Genomic DNA, 18,547 nt, shown 5'->3' with positions numbered 1-18,547 from the left:
TTTACTCTTGTTAGACATTCGGAATCCTTTAGTTAAGTGAAGTGTCGCTAGCACATATTTTTCTTGTCATTATTTCATCAAATACAAGATCCTTGTTATTGATTTCACAATTTTCAAAAAAAGATTTTATATAAAAAATCTTCAGAGCAAAATTACCCCCCGAGAATTGGTTACACATCAAATTTCAAAATAATTCACATCAAATAAATTGTCAGATTTAATCAAGTACACAATGCAAGCACTTTCAAACTATCAAATCTTAGAAACGGATAGGCCGGGTCCCGCTTCAGGGTTACCAAGATATACGATTCACAAGTAATGATGAATACGATATAGATATGATTTACTTTGTGTCAAACTTACTTTCTGCACCACCATTATCTATCAGGTCTACATATCTTTTAAAAGTTATTGAATGTACATGTGCAGATTTGTAAAAAAAATTTTTATATAAAGCTGACATTTAAATAATTGAAATTTAGGTCTTCCAATTGAAGTTAAAAAATTTGATAAGAAATCAGCTCAGGTCTTCTCTAGTCTATTGAAAGAAGAAAGTTATCCTCACTTTGAGTCAAGACTTATGTTAGCTGGTGAACAGGGCACTGGGAAGACAACTTTAGCGAGATATCTTGTCGGAAAACAGCCTAGGAGAGTCAGGATTTCAACCGATGGGATAGAATTATACAATGGTCTTTCATATATGGACCGTGAATTTAAGAATTGGCTTGGTGGACTTCAAGGTAAAACTTAAACTTATAATACAAACGCAGGACATGAAATATACGGACGTATTTTAACTGTCTCTATAGTTGAATCCTGTTTGACAATATTAACGTAATACATCATGGTTGTGTTTTGTCTATTTACATAGCCAATTTATGTCTAGTGTATTATCTATACATAATTGTTTTTTTTTCTCAGTGTTGCCGTTGAAATGCTATAACAATAAATCGAGGCAATAATATGATATGCAATCCAATAAAGCCTGTAACGTTAACTATGTATTACAATTGTTGCAAAATTTCACAAAAAAAGGCTATGACTGATCATGCTGATCAAGTATTGCCTTGGAGCCAAACCATTTGCATGATTATTGCATAACTACATTTTTCGATGGTCTTCTTCTTTATCAAGATGGACACATACTCTTTCTGCTTTCTCTAGCAAAGGCATCACCATAGTGTATATATAATTTTAAACCATTTGTTTAGACAGAATAACATGACATAATTCACTAAAATAATATAAAAGCATTCAAACCTTGATGTTCGAAGATATACATTTAGGCTATAGAGCATTACCATCGTTCAGTTACAATTAAAGCAATACACAAATGTACCTTCCTTTCTATAAGTGTCACACTGATTCAGCCTCTATTAAAACTTATTGCTTTATTTGTTAAAAACACTTTCTTTAAAATGACTACTTTATTTTGAAATGGTCAATATAAAAGCTGGGTTTTTTAACATGACGCTTGAAACGAAATGACTCTCAAAATATCTGGAATTCAATGTACATTGCAAAAACTTTGTAGCTTGAATCCCCAATAAACCAATTTCTATTACATATGAGTAGAATATTTTCTTATGGTAGGTACAGACAACTTTTTTTCAGTATGTTCGACAATTATCTTGCCTCGCTACAATTTATTCTTTTATTTCAATTATTGAACAATAATGTTCTTTATGTGCATTTTTTTATAATTTGTTAAGTATGCCCGTCTTTGAAGTTGTGTTTTAAACATCGGGGATGACTTGAGCAATTTTACAGCCTTCAGTAATTACGGATTTTTGGATAAGGACTTTCGTAAGTGAACACCTGATGATGATAATGTAAACAAAAACTCATGTTAAAATATACAGGAATTGTATTAAAATGTTATAACTTACTGTACACATTATTTACATGATAACTATTCCGATTAAATATATAAAATGAAATATAACAATCAAATAAAGATAATGCACCCTCTAAATTTTTATTTATAATTCCAAATTTTTATGTAGATTTTTAGTTTTGAAATCCGTCTTGTCTATCAAAAATAGGGTCACAGATAAATGTAGTATATTAGTCGTTCCGATATATTGTTCCTAAAAGGTTTCCATATTTTCGGTTATCATATCTTATTTATGTTGTACGTAAATCAATCCATTGATTTTTTTATGTTGTTGTAAATATATAACATTTTTCGATTTCAGATCCTTTATCAAACACTTAGACTGTGTTAGTGTATATCACAAGTAAACAAAACACAATTACGTTCCCATTGATAAAACTTAATGTTTACATGTAGTTTAAATCATGTTATCGAACGCACCTTAAAGCCAAATTTAAATGAAAATTGGTACACATTTATATAATTCGTTTAATGATTAGAGTATTAAACACAATATGCATTAATAAAATTAGTTATACTTCCAAAATATATTGTCGGTCACGTATTTAAATCACACCAAACAGCATTTTTAATGTAGTTTTTGTTTCATTTTCGATGATAATGTAGTAACCGAACATTAGTTGATCTAAGCAATGCAAAATGACAGATCCCTCTTTTTTTCCATTATTTAAATTCGAGTTATCTCCCTATGTACACAAACATTACCTTAATTAACATGAATCATTTGATCATATACAACCTTATTTAACAGTCATTATGAATTTTGAGTTAAATATCTCACTTGATATCTCAGATGATGAAGATTATATATTCTAACTAATGAATTATCATATGATAATTGATGTGGCTGATTCTACAAGATGTGTGTGCAATGAATGAATATACATCTTGAGAAAGAATCCGTTGTGCTAAAATATAAATTGATCCTAAAAGAAACATCAAACATATTATTCTTTTCTGATAACATGACGTATCTTGGTTATAATAGCTGGACATTAATATTTAAAACAATCCTAATGAAAGTGGTAAATGTAAGTTGTGGTTGGTTTATATATGCTTGACAAAGTTTATACTATTATATTTCTGAAACTATTTGCATACATATCAATACATGGCTTGGTTTGGTCAATTGGATTTTTTCGCTTGGTTTACACTTCGATAAATCATGTTTTCGAAACTACTTTGGTAACCTTCACTGTGATCTACTCATGCACGAAACACATGAATGCACGGATCCCAGGATTTTCAGCAAATTTGCCCCCCTAAAAACAATTAAAATAGATGTTTCTATGCTAATGCTTATATAACAAACAAAAAAGAAATAACGCATTAACACGATTTAAGGTTCGAAAACTATTTAAATGAAAATTATAAAAAAATATCCGAAATTTCATAATGATTTAGCCCTGGTTAATTAGAAGTTGTCTGCGAATTTCTCTAAAAAAATCTTCTATTATATCAGTATACATGTATACGAATGTATAGATATTCTAACAGCCCGAAGCTCAGCCGAAGGTTGTCCTGAGTACTGAAGGGTGTTTCAATTTCCATATCTTTGGATACAAACATATATGTCTTTTAGAGAAATTCGACTAACTCGTGGATTATAGGTTTTGTAACAACGTGCATTTACCAATCAAAACCCTAGTAGTGTACTAAGCTTAGGTTAAGTATTGATAAAATCTTAGAAAAATTGTCTTAAATCCTACAAATTAATATGATTCTATCATTACTATCAATTTTAGAGTTCTCCTTAGAAGAAATACTCGTAAGCAGATCCCTTTTGAAAGAAGAAAACATAACGAAACAAAATAAATTAGATGATACACCACCAACCAGTAAAGATATATCAGTCGACGCACACACGATATCATTGCCGGAAAGCAAAAAAAACCTAAGACGTGAATCAAGGGACACATTGACTTCCGATACAACACGAGAAATGTCAGAACATGATGGTTTGTTATATACTAAACGTTTGTTTGAACACATGTATATGTAGTTTTGTCATTTATTTCGTTGGGTCAACTTTAACTGACAAACAGATCTAAATTTATATGTTTAATCCATACATTATTACTTAGGAATATGCCAGAAAATATCTTTGAGTCTTGAAATATTTTGTTTTTCGATAGTCATTTTGAATTGCGGCAATTGTTGGTTTTCGTTTATCACATGCAACCAAGTTATTTTTAAATGGTGAAGGCAACTTCTTTGCTGTCAGAAAAAAAATGATATTTATTTTGTGATTTTTTGTTAGATTTTATGTTTCTATTTAATCAATTGTTTTAAACTTTTATATAGATTAACTCAATATGTCCCCTTAATCAATATATGTACAATTATTATATTTTTATTTTATGTTTCTTGGATTAAGCGAACATAGGATCTGTCCTAAAGAGTTCAATATTGTAAAAAGCACATATTATCATGACTAGTAAACATACGTTATTGTGTATGGAAATGTTCCCTTGCTTTGATTATTTACGTATCCGATTTATGTCTTACCTTAGTTGTGCACGTTGACGATGACGAGTATGAGGCAGGCATACAAGAACGACGTCCTAGTTCAGAAAGCCAGTTAGGTTCACATATACCGTACATGAAAAGATCAGAGGAATCTGAAAAAAAGAACAAGCAAGTCCTACAAGATGTTATAACTGAGAACGATACAACTGAATTCTCAAATGACGGAGACAGTGGTGAAGCTTTGCCTAATAATGACGACCTCATTGGTGACTCAGATGGTGCTAGTGCGAAGTCAGGTATCACTAGTGAGATGCATATACATACTGTCACTAAATCTAGAGTTATCAAAAGGCTGAAAAATATGTTTGGGGTTTCAAAAAAAGTCAAAGAAGTCAAAGTGTCAATCTCAAAAGAAAAGTTTTTAAAAATGTCTTCTAAAGTTGGGAAAAAGCAGTTGCACAACAAAAAGATAGCACCTATAATTATCTGGGATTTTGGAGGGCAAGATGTTTTCTATTCAACCCATCAGACATTTTTAACATACAGAGCTATTTACATGATTGTATTGGATGGAAGTAGAACACTCGATGACCCCTGTTTGGATGAACAGTATCTGCCGGGAAAGAGTGCACAAAAAACAGCGAGGGGTATTTATAAAGATTATTTTTTCAATAACCAATGTAGTTAAACAATTATTTTGTAAATTTAGATACAATAGTTCAAAATAGTATTCCAAATCATTTCTAAAGTTCGATGGGAACGCTAAAGTGCGTTTGGAACGCTTAAGCGCGATGGTCATAAAAAAGTTATTTGAACACGCTGGAGTGCATTTTTGTTCAAAAGTATCGACGTTGGCAACGTTAAACAGCATTATAAGGAGAATGCTTGTCCAGATAAAGGATTTTTATTGCACAAGAAACATTAGAAGAGAGAAACAAACGATCACAATCTGGAACATGTTTGTGTGTTACGTAGAGACGTTAAATTATTATATAATATTTTGTAAAATTGAAAAAAAATAATATTCAAAACAGCTTGGGTGCAACTATAGTCCTCTTTTTACTGTCTAATTGAATTAATCTATAAAGAAATACAATATGGTTTGTTATTTCTATTAAATAATGTATAGGTGTGTAATCGAGTGGACGTTTATGCTTGCGAGTAAGACAACGCTCATACTACTATAGACCTAATCTTATTAATGTTTGCAATTTATTAAGGTAATAGTTAAAACTTTGACGCGCTGCATTTGCTTCTATTTACTATTCTATTAAGTAAAAAGAGCCTCAGAACAACCAGTTTAAAACAATTTAAACAAGACAAATAGCAACGGGATTTTAATATAAAACAATAAACGAACACCAAATTTGAAATATGCCATTAAACGATTGCCATTAAATACCGCATATACTAACAAATTTAATGTAATCATTACACTGTAAGGACAACAGACAACAACTGTACCTGAATTTTTTTTTAACTATACATCTTACCCAAATCGTTCAACTATGAAACTGATAATCATACGGCTTTCGACATATCGCCTAACAAACTAAAAAAGGTTATACAATGACCAGTGTACAACATTTAAAAGATGAGACTACCCATTGTGTCATAGAATTGCACTAATGCATCTTTTTAATCGCATTTAAAAAAAACATGTCCCTTTAGAGTCGGTTGCCATCGCACTTTAGGGTACCATTGCTCTTTAGAGTCATATATTTAAATATAACTACTTGTTGTTGTCGAATTTTAAACTTATAAACATGTTAAAACTTCAATCCATCATTGTAAACGTTTGAATATATTTATTAAACGATACATTTCACAGATAATGTATATGTATATTTTCTTTAATATGTGTGTCCATCAATGTGTCTTTGTATTTCCTTTTGCTGTGTGTTCGTACAGATTATTTGCTATTCTGGGTCAACACGATTGTAACATACTGCAAGGGAAGTAATCAAGGATTTCCCAAAATTATGGTTGTTTTAACGCACAAAGATCAGGTAAAAGCTGTAAGTAAATTATAGTGAACCAGACAATTTCCATCAATACAAATGATACACGGTTTTTACAATTATATTGTTGTTATATACTTAAATAGAGTTTAAAAATAGAGACAAAAAAACGTTTTATGACAAAATTCAATAAGATAATTTATCCAATTAATCTTGATCAATCAAATTAAACATCTAGTATATATATTGTTTATTACAATGTTGACACCTTTTTCATATATATGTTCCTATTCATTCTATAATATGATAAAGGAGAAAAACACATTTTTGCTAAAACTATGAATACTTTGTACATGCTAGATATCTACATTTATATAATGAGCACACACTTACACATATATAGCCTGGTACTGGATGATTATACAGAACTAAATGACATATTTATGAAAAAGTGTAACTATGTATCCTCCACATTCTCTTGGATGAAAAAATGTTGACTAAGATTTATAATCAATTAAGTTTATTATACAATATATTTGAACTCTCAATATATTCAAAGTTAAAATATGTTTTTAATACATCATTATTTAAAATTGATAATTTATAAGTTTTCATTTGAAAAAGACCCCTACATTTTTATTTATATACAATTTTCCATGAAATAAAGTATCAATGAAATAAATACTAATTCATGTTTGTCTCAAGATACCTGCCAGTCCGATTGACAATCTGTAAATTTATATCAATTGATTTGTTTCTGAAAATGAATCAAATGGCAATTAATTGTAAGTAAATAAAGAATTCTACAAAAAGTGTTATATGCCCGAATCAATATTTATTTTCGACTTAAAAAACGAACACTTTATAGGGATCACGCGGTCAGATTATAAAATGAACATGGAATTCGAAAACACCTCCTCCTTCTTTGTATAGAAAGAAAACAATACCTATCGTCTCGCGAATTAAGCACATCGTATGAAAACAAAAATAAGTGCTTTGTACTAACAGTTGGATACTCGAGTCATGTTTCCGTCAGGAACATCATACAATCATGTGAAAACCTCGTAAAAGCTGACACCCACGTGTTTGTTTTGGTTGATTCCTTTTCACGCTTTGAAATGACGTTGATAATTTGAATAAATGTGATGACAACCAATAGAAACGACTACAATGACGACAAAATTGCGATAGAATCGTTGAAAAATAATGGAGAACTACCTTAACATTACTACAAAATCAGTCTTATTTCTATTTTTGATCAATAACATGCAATTTGTTTGTTTTCTAATCTGAAATTCCGTTTTTTTTTCATAATATATTATTTGTTATATAGTTCATAATTATGTAATGTGACCAGATAAGGTAAACTTATTGATCCGTTAAATAAATAAACGTATTCTTAAAGGTTACCCATTCAACACTGCAATTAGATAATTGAATATTGTTTTAATTGGTTGTTATCATTAAAAATTAAATGCAAACAGTGTAACATACACATACGCATATCTGTCAATATCAGCATTCGATTTTATACAAAAAAATTCTTACGATTAAGATTGACCGTAAGTCATCAACTATTCAGTCTTATTACGATCAATCGTATAGGTATTTTGTTTGTGAAACCGACTACTGTAACTTGGCATTGCATATGATTATATTTTTCTTTGACTATTTTTGACGTCTTTTCAACAAATTCATTGGTTGTTGGAGATGTACTGATTAATAATTTATTCTTAGATGCATGATTATTTGTATAAGTTGTTAGTGGCTTTGAACCAGCTGTCAGTAACTGCTTGTTCTCTTAAACCTGTAGTGTCTTTTTGGTGTTGGAATGTACAAATTCCTGGTAACGTCCACTTGTTTTTCTAGTATTTGTATGTTGATCCATCTGATTAGTTGACTAATTTTAAAGTTCGTTCTTATGTTGTACTGTTACACCACTATCCCAAGTAAGGGGACGGTTTGGATATCGCTAACATGTTTATCCCCGCCACATTATGTGCATATGTGTCTGTACCAAGTCATGAGCCTTTAATTCAGTGGTTGTCGTTAGTTTATGTGTTACGTTACTGTTTTTCGTTCATTTTTGTACATAAATTAAGCCGTTAGTTTTCTCGTTCGAATTGTTTTACATTGTCATTTTTTGTCCTTTTATAGCTGACTATGCAGTATGGGCTTTACTCATTGTTGAGGGCCATACAGTGACCTATAGTTCCTAATTTCTGTGTGATTTTGTCTCTTGTGGAGAGTTATATCTTTGGCAATCATAACACATCTTTTTTTTCATAATTAATCAAGACCAAATAGTGTTTTCTGTACTTTTTAGGGTTTTAGACATCTGCATGTACATCTTATTTTCGTAGTACGTTGTATATAGTGTTTCTGTACTGACAAATAACGCACTAAATGTGGGTAACTATTCTGTATTTTCCTTTTTTCTTTTTTACAAATCATATCATTATTTCCATTTCAAATCCCACTTTTCAAGCGATTGTATATCTATAAGTATCTTATATCATATACATGTAAAATGTATTACTGAAAATGATTATTTCCTGAGCTGGTAATTATTTTCAGATATAAACGTAGGCGTACATATTTTTTTTTAGCACGAGGTTGAAGAAAGACGGCATGCCATATTTGCAGAAATCAACAAAATGTTTCAACAAACGCCATTAGGACAACATTTGGTGATTGATGATAAAATATTTGTCAACGCTAGAGACAAAAATGACACAGAAATGGGAACGATACAGAAAACAATCATCAAAGAATCCGAGAGGCAACCAAACTGGGGTGAACTTCTTCCAAAATGCTTTATACCTTTAGAGTTAGAATTCGCATCGCTGATCAGACGCAACATTCCTCTGATTACCCTAGAGCATCTAAAGAAAATAAATGTATTGCAGCCTATTAGACCTCTGTCAGATGATGAGTTGAAGGTATTTCTAAAGTTTCAACATTCAATTGGCAAGTTATTATACTTTGATGAACCTAAATTGAACGACCGTATTATTCTGTCTCCGACCCTTCTCATCGATGCATTCAAATCAATTGTAACAGACAGGCGCTTCTGTAAAGGAGACAGAAAAAGAGAAGACATATGGGATGAGATGGGAACAAAAGGAGTGGTATACAAACACGCAATACATGACGTTTGGAAGAGGAAGAAATATGAAAAATTTCACAAAGACAAAGATTACTTATTAAATGTCATGACCCATCTGGATATATTGGTAGAGCCAAAAAGATACGATGCTAACAGAACGCGTATATCTGCTGGCTTTTACTATGTTGCAAGTATGGTACGAGCTAGTGATGATTCCGGATACCTTCATGCAGCCGACATCACACAACGAAATATTGCCATAGCTTTTCAATCGACATCAATGATGATACCTCCTGCATTATCCTTCAGATTTATAAGTTACTGCTTATCTGTTTGGTCGGTGAAGAGATACGGAGAGATCAATAGGGAAATGCTGTTCCACAGGTCGGGAGTGTTCACTATTGATCCTTCCTTGGATATGTATATTCTTTGTGAAGATGACAAGATAACGGTCCGTCTTGTTCATGCAAGAACAAACGCAGTCATAAGGAGGGATCTTGCTTCCAGTATCAATGAATGTTTAACATCAGCCTTAGAGAAAATAAGTCAGCTGTATATTAGAACAAGTGGCGATCAGAGCCATTCCAGTGATGCATCGTTTGTAGCAAATGTATGTTGTAAATCACCAGATAAGCCATGCATCTTACCATTCAACAGTCTTGCTCAAGAAGGCAAAATATGGAACTGTCCTACTCATGGCATTGAGCACAACATACACACGATAAAATCGTGGATACCAGGAAAGGTAACAATCATATCATAAGTGCTTTAGAAACCGAAAACAAAAATTAATCTGATTATTGATTTCATTTTGTAAATAAATTTATAAGACATTGTTTTATGACACAAAATAACGATGGTAAGCAATATTAAGTCAAGTCCTAAAAGAATGCACGGATAATTGGATAAATCGTAAAACACCAGCCAGTGTAAACTTAGGATTAAATTCTTAACGATTCTTACATATAAAGTTATGTATGCATTCCTTGATTTATGCCTATAAATTTAATCATGTAATTTTTTGAGATATACAAATAATAAATTAAAATAAAATAAAGATTTGTGTTATTCCAGTATGCGATCCAGAAATACATATTTGTTTTCTCTATTTTTATCAGGATGAAGACAGATGTGAACCAGGGTGTCCAGGTATTGTATTCTGATTTTTTTTTAAAACAACAAGTTGATGTTCTTTTTTAATTTTTCACGTAATTTGCGCTTAAATTTTAAGTTTTGTAATATTCTAACTCAATGGTTTTCTAAATGTTAAAAAATGAATATCCTTCTTATACATCCTTTCCCTGATGTCTGTGTTGCAACATTTTTAGTTCTGTTTACAAATCTCACGAATCGTTTTTGAAGATCGCCGAGGACCAAAATTTCAAAAAAGTTGTGAGGCCAGGATTATCCGCCTGGGACAAAACATCATTATTAACAAGAATAATACATAGTTTTGCAAACAGTAATTTTATAAAAATGACTATATAATAGATATACATGATTAAACTTAAGTTGTGACTAGCTATAGAATAAATAAACGAAAAAAATACAAAAACACAGCCCTGTTAGCCATAATCAATGCAACGCCCAAAATAACGTCACATATAAATTTCTAAAACGTGTTCCGAAAATTAAGAAAATTTGGATGAGATTCAAGGTTAAATTTGTATGACCCTCATATCTTACTTATATATAAATAACAGTGAAAATTATAGTAATAATTAATATTTAATTGAAGTTGTAATGTGCTTTGTGATAAGTAAAATTATGAATTTGACATAGTTTCTTAAATGTTTTTATTTCAAAATTTCATTTATAGATCAAATACGAAATAACATAATAACAGACTGTTTCAATAAAAAATTAGCCTTAATAAATGTAATTGAATGAAAAAGTTGTAGTACCATTTGGACATACCGATACTCTTGAAGAACCAAATTTACAAATTATGCTAATACGATATATGATTATACAGCTGTCCACCGTAATTACCTATGTTAAACAAGTATTCTTGTAATATGTACTTGAAAAGTAGAAAGGTCAATTGCATTATGCATATAAGGAACGACATCAAAAGATCGATGTTGGATTAAAAGAACTTAAATCAAATTGTGTTGTGTGGGGGTTGGGTTTAACAATGCTGCAAGTTTTGTTAATTTGAAATCGATTTTTCATATAGTTCTTCAGGTGAATCATTTTTTTCCAAATTAAGTTAAGAAGGATGGGGTGGTGGGGTGGGGGATGGGCTTCAGTGATTAGACTATGCAGATTAAGATTTTTATCCTACATTAAGCTGTTAATGTCGTCCCTAAGTATAAGCCTTTTTTATATAACAGTTACAAATGACGAGTTTTTGAAAGAACGGCCATCAGATCTTCACTTACGACGCTTATCATTAGTTTACAATAGAAATGAAACTCAAGAACTAGCACTACAGTTAGGATTAACGTCAGCTGATTTTGACAACCTTTCACGCACTGAGGATTCAGAGACGTGGAAATTTGAAGTATTCAAAAAATGTCGGGATAGATTTGCATTGACATTTAGAAATATCAGAGACGCATGTGAAGCTGGCAAATTTGGGAATATCCATAGACTTTGCAAGGTATACATTGGTCAATCAATCACACACAAAGTATATATCTTAACTCATTCAAGCTTGAATTGATATTTGATATTTAAATTGAATCAATAGTTAAATTTCATTAGACTACATACATGGTTAGTAAGCAGAAAATACTACTTGTTTTAATAATGTCGTATAACAATTCGTGGAGGGAATACATTGCCAAAGCTCCAAGCTGACGTATTGATGCAAAAACAAAACGAACACAACACCAGACCCATGGTCATAATAGTGTTGTAATGGTTGTCTGACCTGTGTTGTGACTACGCTATTTTGTAAAACTTAAATGCAGACATGAATATAACTTGGCAAATGTCATGCAAGCTTTCAAAGATCTAGTGATTTAAAAGTTAACATTATACATTGTCGAGAAATCCTTTATCCGTCTTACTGCTCATTACTTTCATCTAAATACAATCAACGTAAAATAAAATCACAAATATACTGAACTACGAGGAAAATTCAATCGGCAATTCCCTAATCAAATGGAAAATCAAACGACAAAACACGACAAACGAATGGACAATAACTGTCATATTCCGGGCTTGGTTCATGTAGAAAATGGTAGATTGAACTGGTTTCATAGTGCTAAACCTCACACGTTTATGACAGTTGCATCAAATTTATACATTTCAATGTTTTGGTTGGTCTTTAAAAATAATAACGATGTTTGAATTGATTTGATATCCAACTTTGCATTGTATAAGAACGAATGACATGATTAAGATATTAATCCTCATTTTGCAGCTTGTGAAAGGAGTTTATATTGATTTTGGTAAGTCATGTTTAGAATGTTAATGTAGTAAAAAGGACATCGTTCTATACAATATTCCTTTGTGTGTTTTATTCAACAGAGTTGATAGTATACTTATAACATGTAAACACATGTTATTTAAGTTACAGCACTATTTGCCATCTTTAAAAGCAAGAGGCAGGTTATATGAACCCATATCCTCCATGAAGCCCATATACCAGTAATATTATATTTTAAGTAAAATTCTGATTGTTTTATTCACATGGTAAAGGGGTCATTTAAACCCTGTTAATGTACAAATCAAGATGCATGTTAAACGATAATACTTTTATCCAGTATAATATACACATACATGTATAGTTTTTTTTATAGGTGAACATCCCTATAGTATATCTATAGTTGACCTCGACGCAAATCTATTGATTTTAATTTTAAAAATGTATACCTTCATAAATCAGAACTTGTTTTATATAATTCATCAAAGTATCGCCATTTATTGATAATACAAAGGGTTATCCGGGAATTTCGGGGCATTCGCGTTGCACTATGAACCAACACTATAGATTCAAATTCATTCAGCCCTGTAGTAATTTTTATAGGTGCATTAAATAGGTACCTTTAACGATTGTTGTATTTGTTTAAAGAATATTTAATACACACATCATCTATTATGCTGTCGACCAAAGGATTTTGTTGTTATATTGAAGGCTTTACACTATATGTGCTGTCACTACTTGCGTATATTTATTTACTGAATTTTCCACTGTACTAGGTAACGAATTAATCTTCTAAATCAAATATGCACAATGCATTTACAATACCATTGTGTTACTCCTTGTGATCATTTTATTTGGCAATCGCCAATGACCATGATGACAGTCAAGTGCGTTATGTTAAAATATAGTCATCAAAGGTACCAGGTTGTAATTTAGAACGCCAGACGCGCGTTTCGTCTCCATAAGACTCATCAGTGACGTTCATATCAAAATATTTTATAAACCTAACAATTTCAAAGTTGAAGAGCATTTAGGATCCAAAATTCGAAAAGCTGTGCCAAATACGGCCAAGGAAATATATGCCTGGAATAAGAAAATCCTTAGTATTTCGAAAAATTCAAACTTTTGTTAACAGGAAACTTATAAAAAAAGACCACATTTTTTTGTATACACACAAATGTACCGTTTTCACTGTTTGGTCTTGTGGAAAATGTTTTTTGTGCTGTATGTGCTAAAAAACCTCTGGAAAATTTTGTTTTGCATGCACTCGAATAAAAATATCTGTTTTTATCAAAAGCAGTCATTTTTGTATGTTGTTTTCAATTAAGACTTGTTTATATTTTTTCTAGTAAATGAATAAGAATACTATCTAATACGTTTTTACAATTCATATTCCGAAACTATATCTAAATTAATTATTATGGTAGTAATTTTTCATCATTCAAATTAAAATAACATCAATAATTTTTAGAAATAATTCCAACATATATTGTTGAAAACAGGAATGTTTTTGCTTGAAAAGTTTGGTGAAATGTGCTTTGCAATATAGACTCGAAAATGGTATGCCATAAACTACTGTATGGCGAAGTGTTAACTATATATTGTATGTGTCTACTTCTATTTTTTTCTCAAAGTGTAATCTCAAAGTAGATTACTTGTATACTGCCACTTTGGATTGTGAAACAGTAGATCAAAATAGGTGTAGTTTATTGCGCATGCTAACATTAGCATATTTTGAGACAAATTGGTTATACTACGTTAACAGGAAATGTTGACGTATAGTAAACTAAGCAAAGAAAAAGGGAGAAGGTTTGGGCCCATTAAAACGTTTAATCCCGCTGCAAATGTTTGCACCTGTCCTAAGTCAGGAATCTGATTACAGTAGTTGTCGTTTGTTTATGTAATATATACGTGTTTCTCGTTTCTCGTTTTGTTTATATAGATTAGACCGTTGGTTTTCCCGTTTGAATGGTTTTACACTAGTTATTTTGGGGCCCTTTATAGCTTGTTGTTCGGTGTGAGCCAAGGCTCCGTGTTGAAGGCCGTACTTTAACCTATAATGGTTTAATTTTTTGAATTGTTGTTTGGATGGAGAGTTGTCTCATTGGCACTCACACCACATCTTCCTATATCTATAAGCAAACACCTTTATGCTACATGAATGCATTAATCAAGGCAACATTTCATTTAAAATACCAGGGTTAACTATACAACTTTTTTTTTTATAGCTTATGAAATTCACTGAAATATACAAAATTAAAAATTACGCTCCAGCTGTTGTTGTTTTAAAATATATTTTTCATTAAATTGGCGATGTATACTGGAACTAACTATATTGAAAACTGTTTTAAATGAAAAACAAAACTTCCATTTTTTTCAAAATATAGATACTGAACCCGAGAAGTGGGATCTGGTACCTACAGAAGAACACATTGACAGATTAGCTCCATTAATTGGGAACAACTCTCTTCAGTTTCTTATCGAACTAGAAATGGAATTTAAGACGTGGGAACAGATAATGTACAGGCACACAATTGAAAGAGATTTGGTGAAGCTTAACAAAGATATTTTAGAAGAATGGAAAACCAAATTTTGTAAGATGCACAGTCTTAAGCCAACTTTGCGTAAAATTGCACAGGCATTTAGTAACATTGGCAAACATATACAAATTGTTGAAAACACATTATCAGACCTGTTATAACTTTGCAACCATGCCAGTTGTAATTTGCCCTGTTTCTATCAATTCTTCAACTTAAAGAAAGTACAAATTGTGTAGTATATACACTCCGTATGATTTTTTGTTCGTTTTCGGTACTTTGCGTTAATGTCACGTCTTCAATGTTTGTAATAGGTTAAATGTACACTGGTTAAGTTACAACATCTCTATATCTGTTGTTTAATTCAATTCAATTTATTTTATCAAAATATTGTTAACAAAAAAAATATCTCTAAACATAATAATTTAAATTTGATTTTACATTAAGGAAGCTCGCTTGTCATGTTTTTGAATTTTGGTTAGATTTTCGGAATTCTGTAGTTTTATCTATTTGAATGCCTTGACAAATTTTGCCCGGAGACCCCCATTTTTTTTATAATTCTTTTACATTGTCTAGTAAGGTCTTATAAAATTTTAATTATTTTTTTTTATAGTTTTTGAAGACTAACACGTGTCAATGATCAAGCTATGAAAAGTCAAAAGAGAACATTTTCTGGCCAAAATTTCAATGGCTAATATCTCGAAAACAAGCACAGTGACCTAAATACTTGTTTGCTCTTTTGATTCCTTTAAATATCCCCTATCAATATATGCCAGTGTTTTGAAAAGTTAATTATTTTGAATCTGAGAAGCCAACTCCCTTAAGTAGATAAGTTAAGTGATAATTGATACTGTTACCATCTGTTATTTATCAATGTTTTCCTTTTGTATATATGTTATGTACATATATGTTTTGTTTTGTACTTTATCCCGTCTAGTTTTGAGTGTCATGTTTATCGATTCATATGTCATCTTTTGATTTCAAAGGTCTGTCCAAAGTGTACATCATGTGCTCATGTTTCATTATATATTAATTATAAGTTTTGATAGTTTTAACTGATCAATGTTTTTAACATTAATCTGTTTTGTAAACTATGATATTAATCACAACATAATCCTCCCTATAATCATTAAAAAAAAATTTATCCTCAGTAGTATTATAGTTTTTGTTACTGGTTGCTGGAATTGAGAAAAATCAAGGGTCAGATCAGAGTAACAAAAAGAATTTTAAAATAGTACACAATAATGTGTGTAGTTTACTTACTAAGTTAGTTAACATTAACAATGACTATATGAGTATGACAGTATCTGTATATCCGATTCTCATCTTGACAAGTCAATTACTGATGACCAAATTAAATTAAATGGATTTCATAAACCTATTAGGTAAGATAGAAATAGACATGATGGAGTTGTGACCATTTATGTGAAAAATGGTCTACATTTTATTATACGGAATGACATATTTGTAAGCAATCTTGAATTACTTTGGGTTGACGTGAGGAATTGTAGTAATGAAAAAAGATTATTTGGTGTTTTGTACCGGCCCCCAAACTCAAATTCTAGTATATACGACTTTTTAAGTGAGTCCGTTTATAAAGCACTTGATTGTAATTTACCAATTTTCTTTTGTGGTGAGTTTAATTGCAATATGATGTCAAACACAAGTAACTCTTTTAAAAAGTAAAATCACAAAAATACTGAACTCAGAGCAAAATCAATTTGGAAAGTCCATAATCACATGGCAAAATCAAAAAACAAAACGCATCAAAAACGAATGGATAAAAACTGTCATATTCCTGACTTGGTACAGGCATTTTCAAATGTAGAAAATGGTGGATTAAACCTGGTTCTATAGCGCTAACCCTCTCACTTTAATAACAGTCTCATCAAATTCCGTTACATTTACATGATGCGTTAAATAAACAGTCACAATCAATAAAATAGTCAAAATATGGGAATTATATTATATACGTCACATAAATTTGTCGTTCAATGTGCATACAATAGTTATCAAAAGTACCTGGATTATAAACAATTTTAAATTTTACATAGGCAATGAGCGCAGACAGGGTTAAAAAGTTACTTAACCGTTTAAACTTAGAAAATGTTGTTTGGGCGTCTTCTTACTTTACAACCCTAACTTGAACTAGTCTTGTATTGATTTATGTGTGAATAATCGCAAAAAAAAATTAAATCATTTATTGTACTTACACCGGTATGCAGTTCTCATTCTCCTGTTTCAGTCGAATTATCATTTAAAACTTTGAAACAACACTCGTTTAAAAGACAAATTCGTGATTTTAAGAGTGTAGATTATGAAGGTCTCAATCATTGTTAAAAACCAACTAAATGATACTGACCGGGATGATGTTGTTTTTAATTCAAATGATATAAATGATGTTGATATGAACTTTTAAAAAGATTTGAAAGTACTGTCAATAGATATATACCTACTAAAACTATTACTATCAGATCAAATGATAAACCATTTATGAACAACTTGATAATAAACAAGATTAGACATCGTAATAGAATTCACCACAAACTGCAAATTCAAAAAAATATCCAGATCACTGGAACAAGAAGGCTTTTCGTCAACTCTAAGAGGTATACAGGCAGGTGTCCCCCATGGATCAGTTTTGGGACCCTTTCTGTTTCTTATCTATATAAATGACATTGCTAATAATATTAGTATTTTTGTAGATGAAACCTTTTTATTTGTTACAGTAAATGATTATCATACTTTAGCAGCTGCTTCTTTGACTGATAAACCTGGATGTAATCTCAAATTGGGCAAAAGCATGGACTGTTCAATTTGACTCTAAGAAAACTAAAAATACTGTATTTACTAGAAGGAAAGGGAGAATCCACCTGTAGTTTTTGGGATAAATGGCAAAGAGGTTGAGAAAATAATTATTCACTGTCATCTTGGCATAACATTTCAGTCATCAGCTTCATGAAACACAAATATTGATATTATTTATAAAAAAAAAGCATGCTCTCGTATATCTGTACTTCATCAAGTTAAACATTTATTAGATAGAGGTTCACTTTAACGTATGTATTATGCTTTTATTAGACCTATATTAGAGTACACAAGTCTGAGCTTTGTGTTTAGATTTTTTTTTAATTTGAATTGAGAATTATCGCTTTGAACGATCGACTAAGACATGACAATCCTGTCCTTGTGTTACAG

At 30.9% G+C, this 18,547-nt stretch overlaps 1 protein-coding gene across 1 annotated transcript; it reads left to right on the top strand.

The window, feature by feature from the left end:
- Positions 1-9,616: 9,616 nt before the first annotated feature.
- Positions 9,617-15,653, top strand: LOC134699811 (uncharacterized). The gene is made up of 5 exons (XM_063561226.1): positions 9,617-10,181; positions 10,555-10,585; positions 11,773-12,041; positions 12,810-12,837; positions 15,200-15,653. The coding sequence occupies exons 1-5, from the start codon at positions 9,630-9,632 to the stop codon at positions 15,511-15,513; spliced, it is 1,194 nt and encodes a 397-aa protein (XP_063417296.1). The 5' UTR covers positions 9,617-9,629; the 3' UTR covers positions 15,514-15,653.
- Positions 15,654-18,547: the final 2,894 nt, after the last annotated feature.

The sequence above is a fragment of the Mytilus trossulus genome, unplaced genomic scaffold (assembly GCF_036588685.1).
Source record: "Mytilus trossulus isolate FHL-02 unplaced genomic scaffold, PNRI_Mtr1.1.1.hap1 h1tg000085l___fragment_1__unscaffolded, whole genome shotgun sequence".
Lineage (NCBI taxonomy): Eukaryota > Metazoa > Mollusca > Bivalvia > Mytilida > Mytilidae > Mytilus > Mytilus trossulus.
The sequence above is the reverse complement of the archived record's forward strand: the minus strand, read 5'-3'. Positions and strand labels throughout refer to the sequence as shown.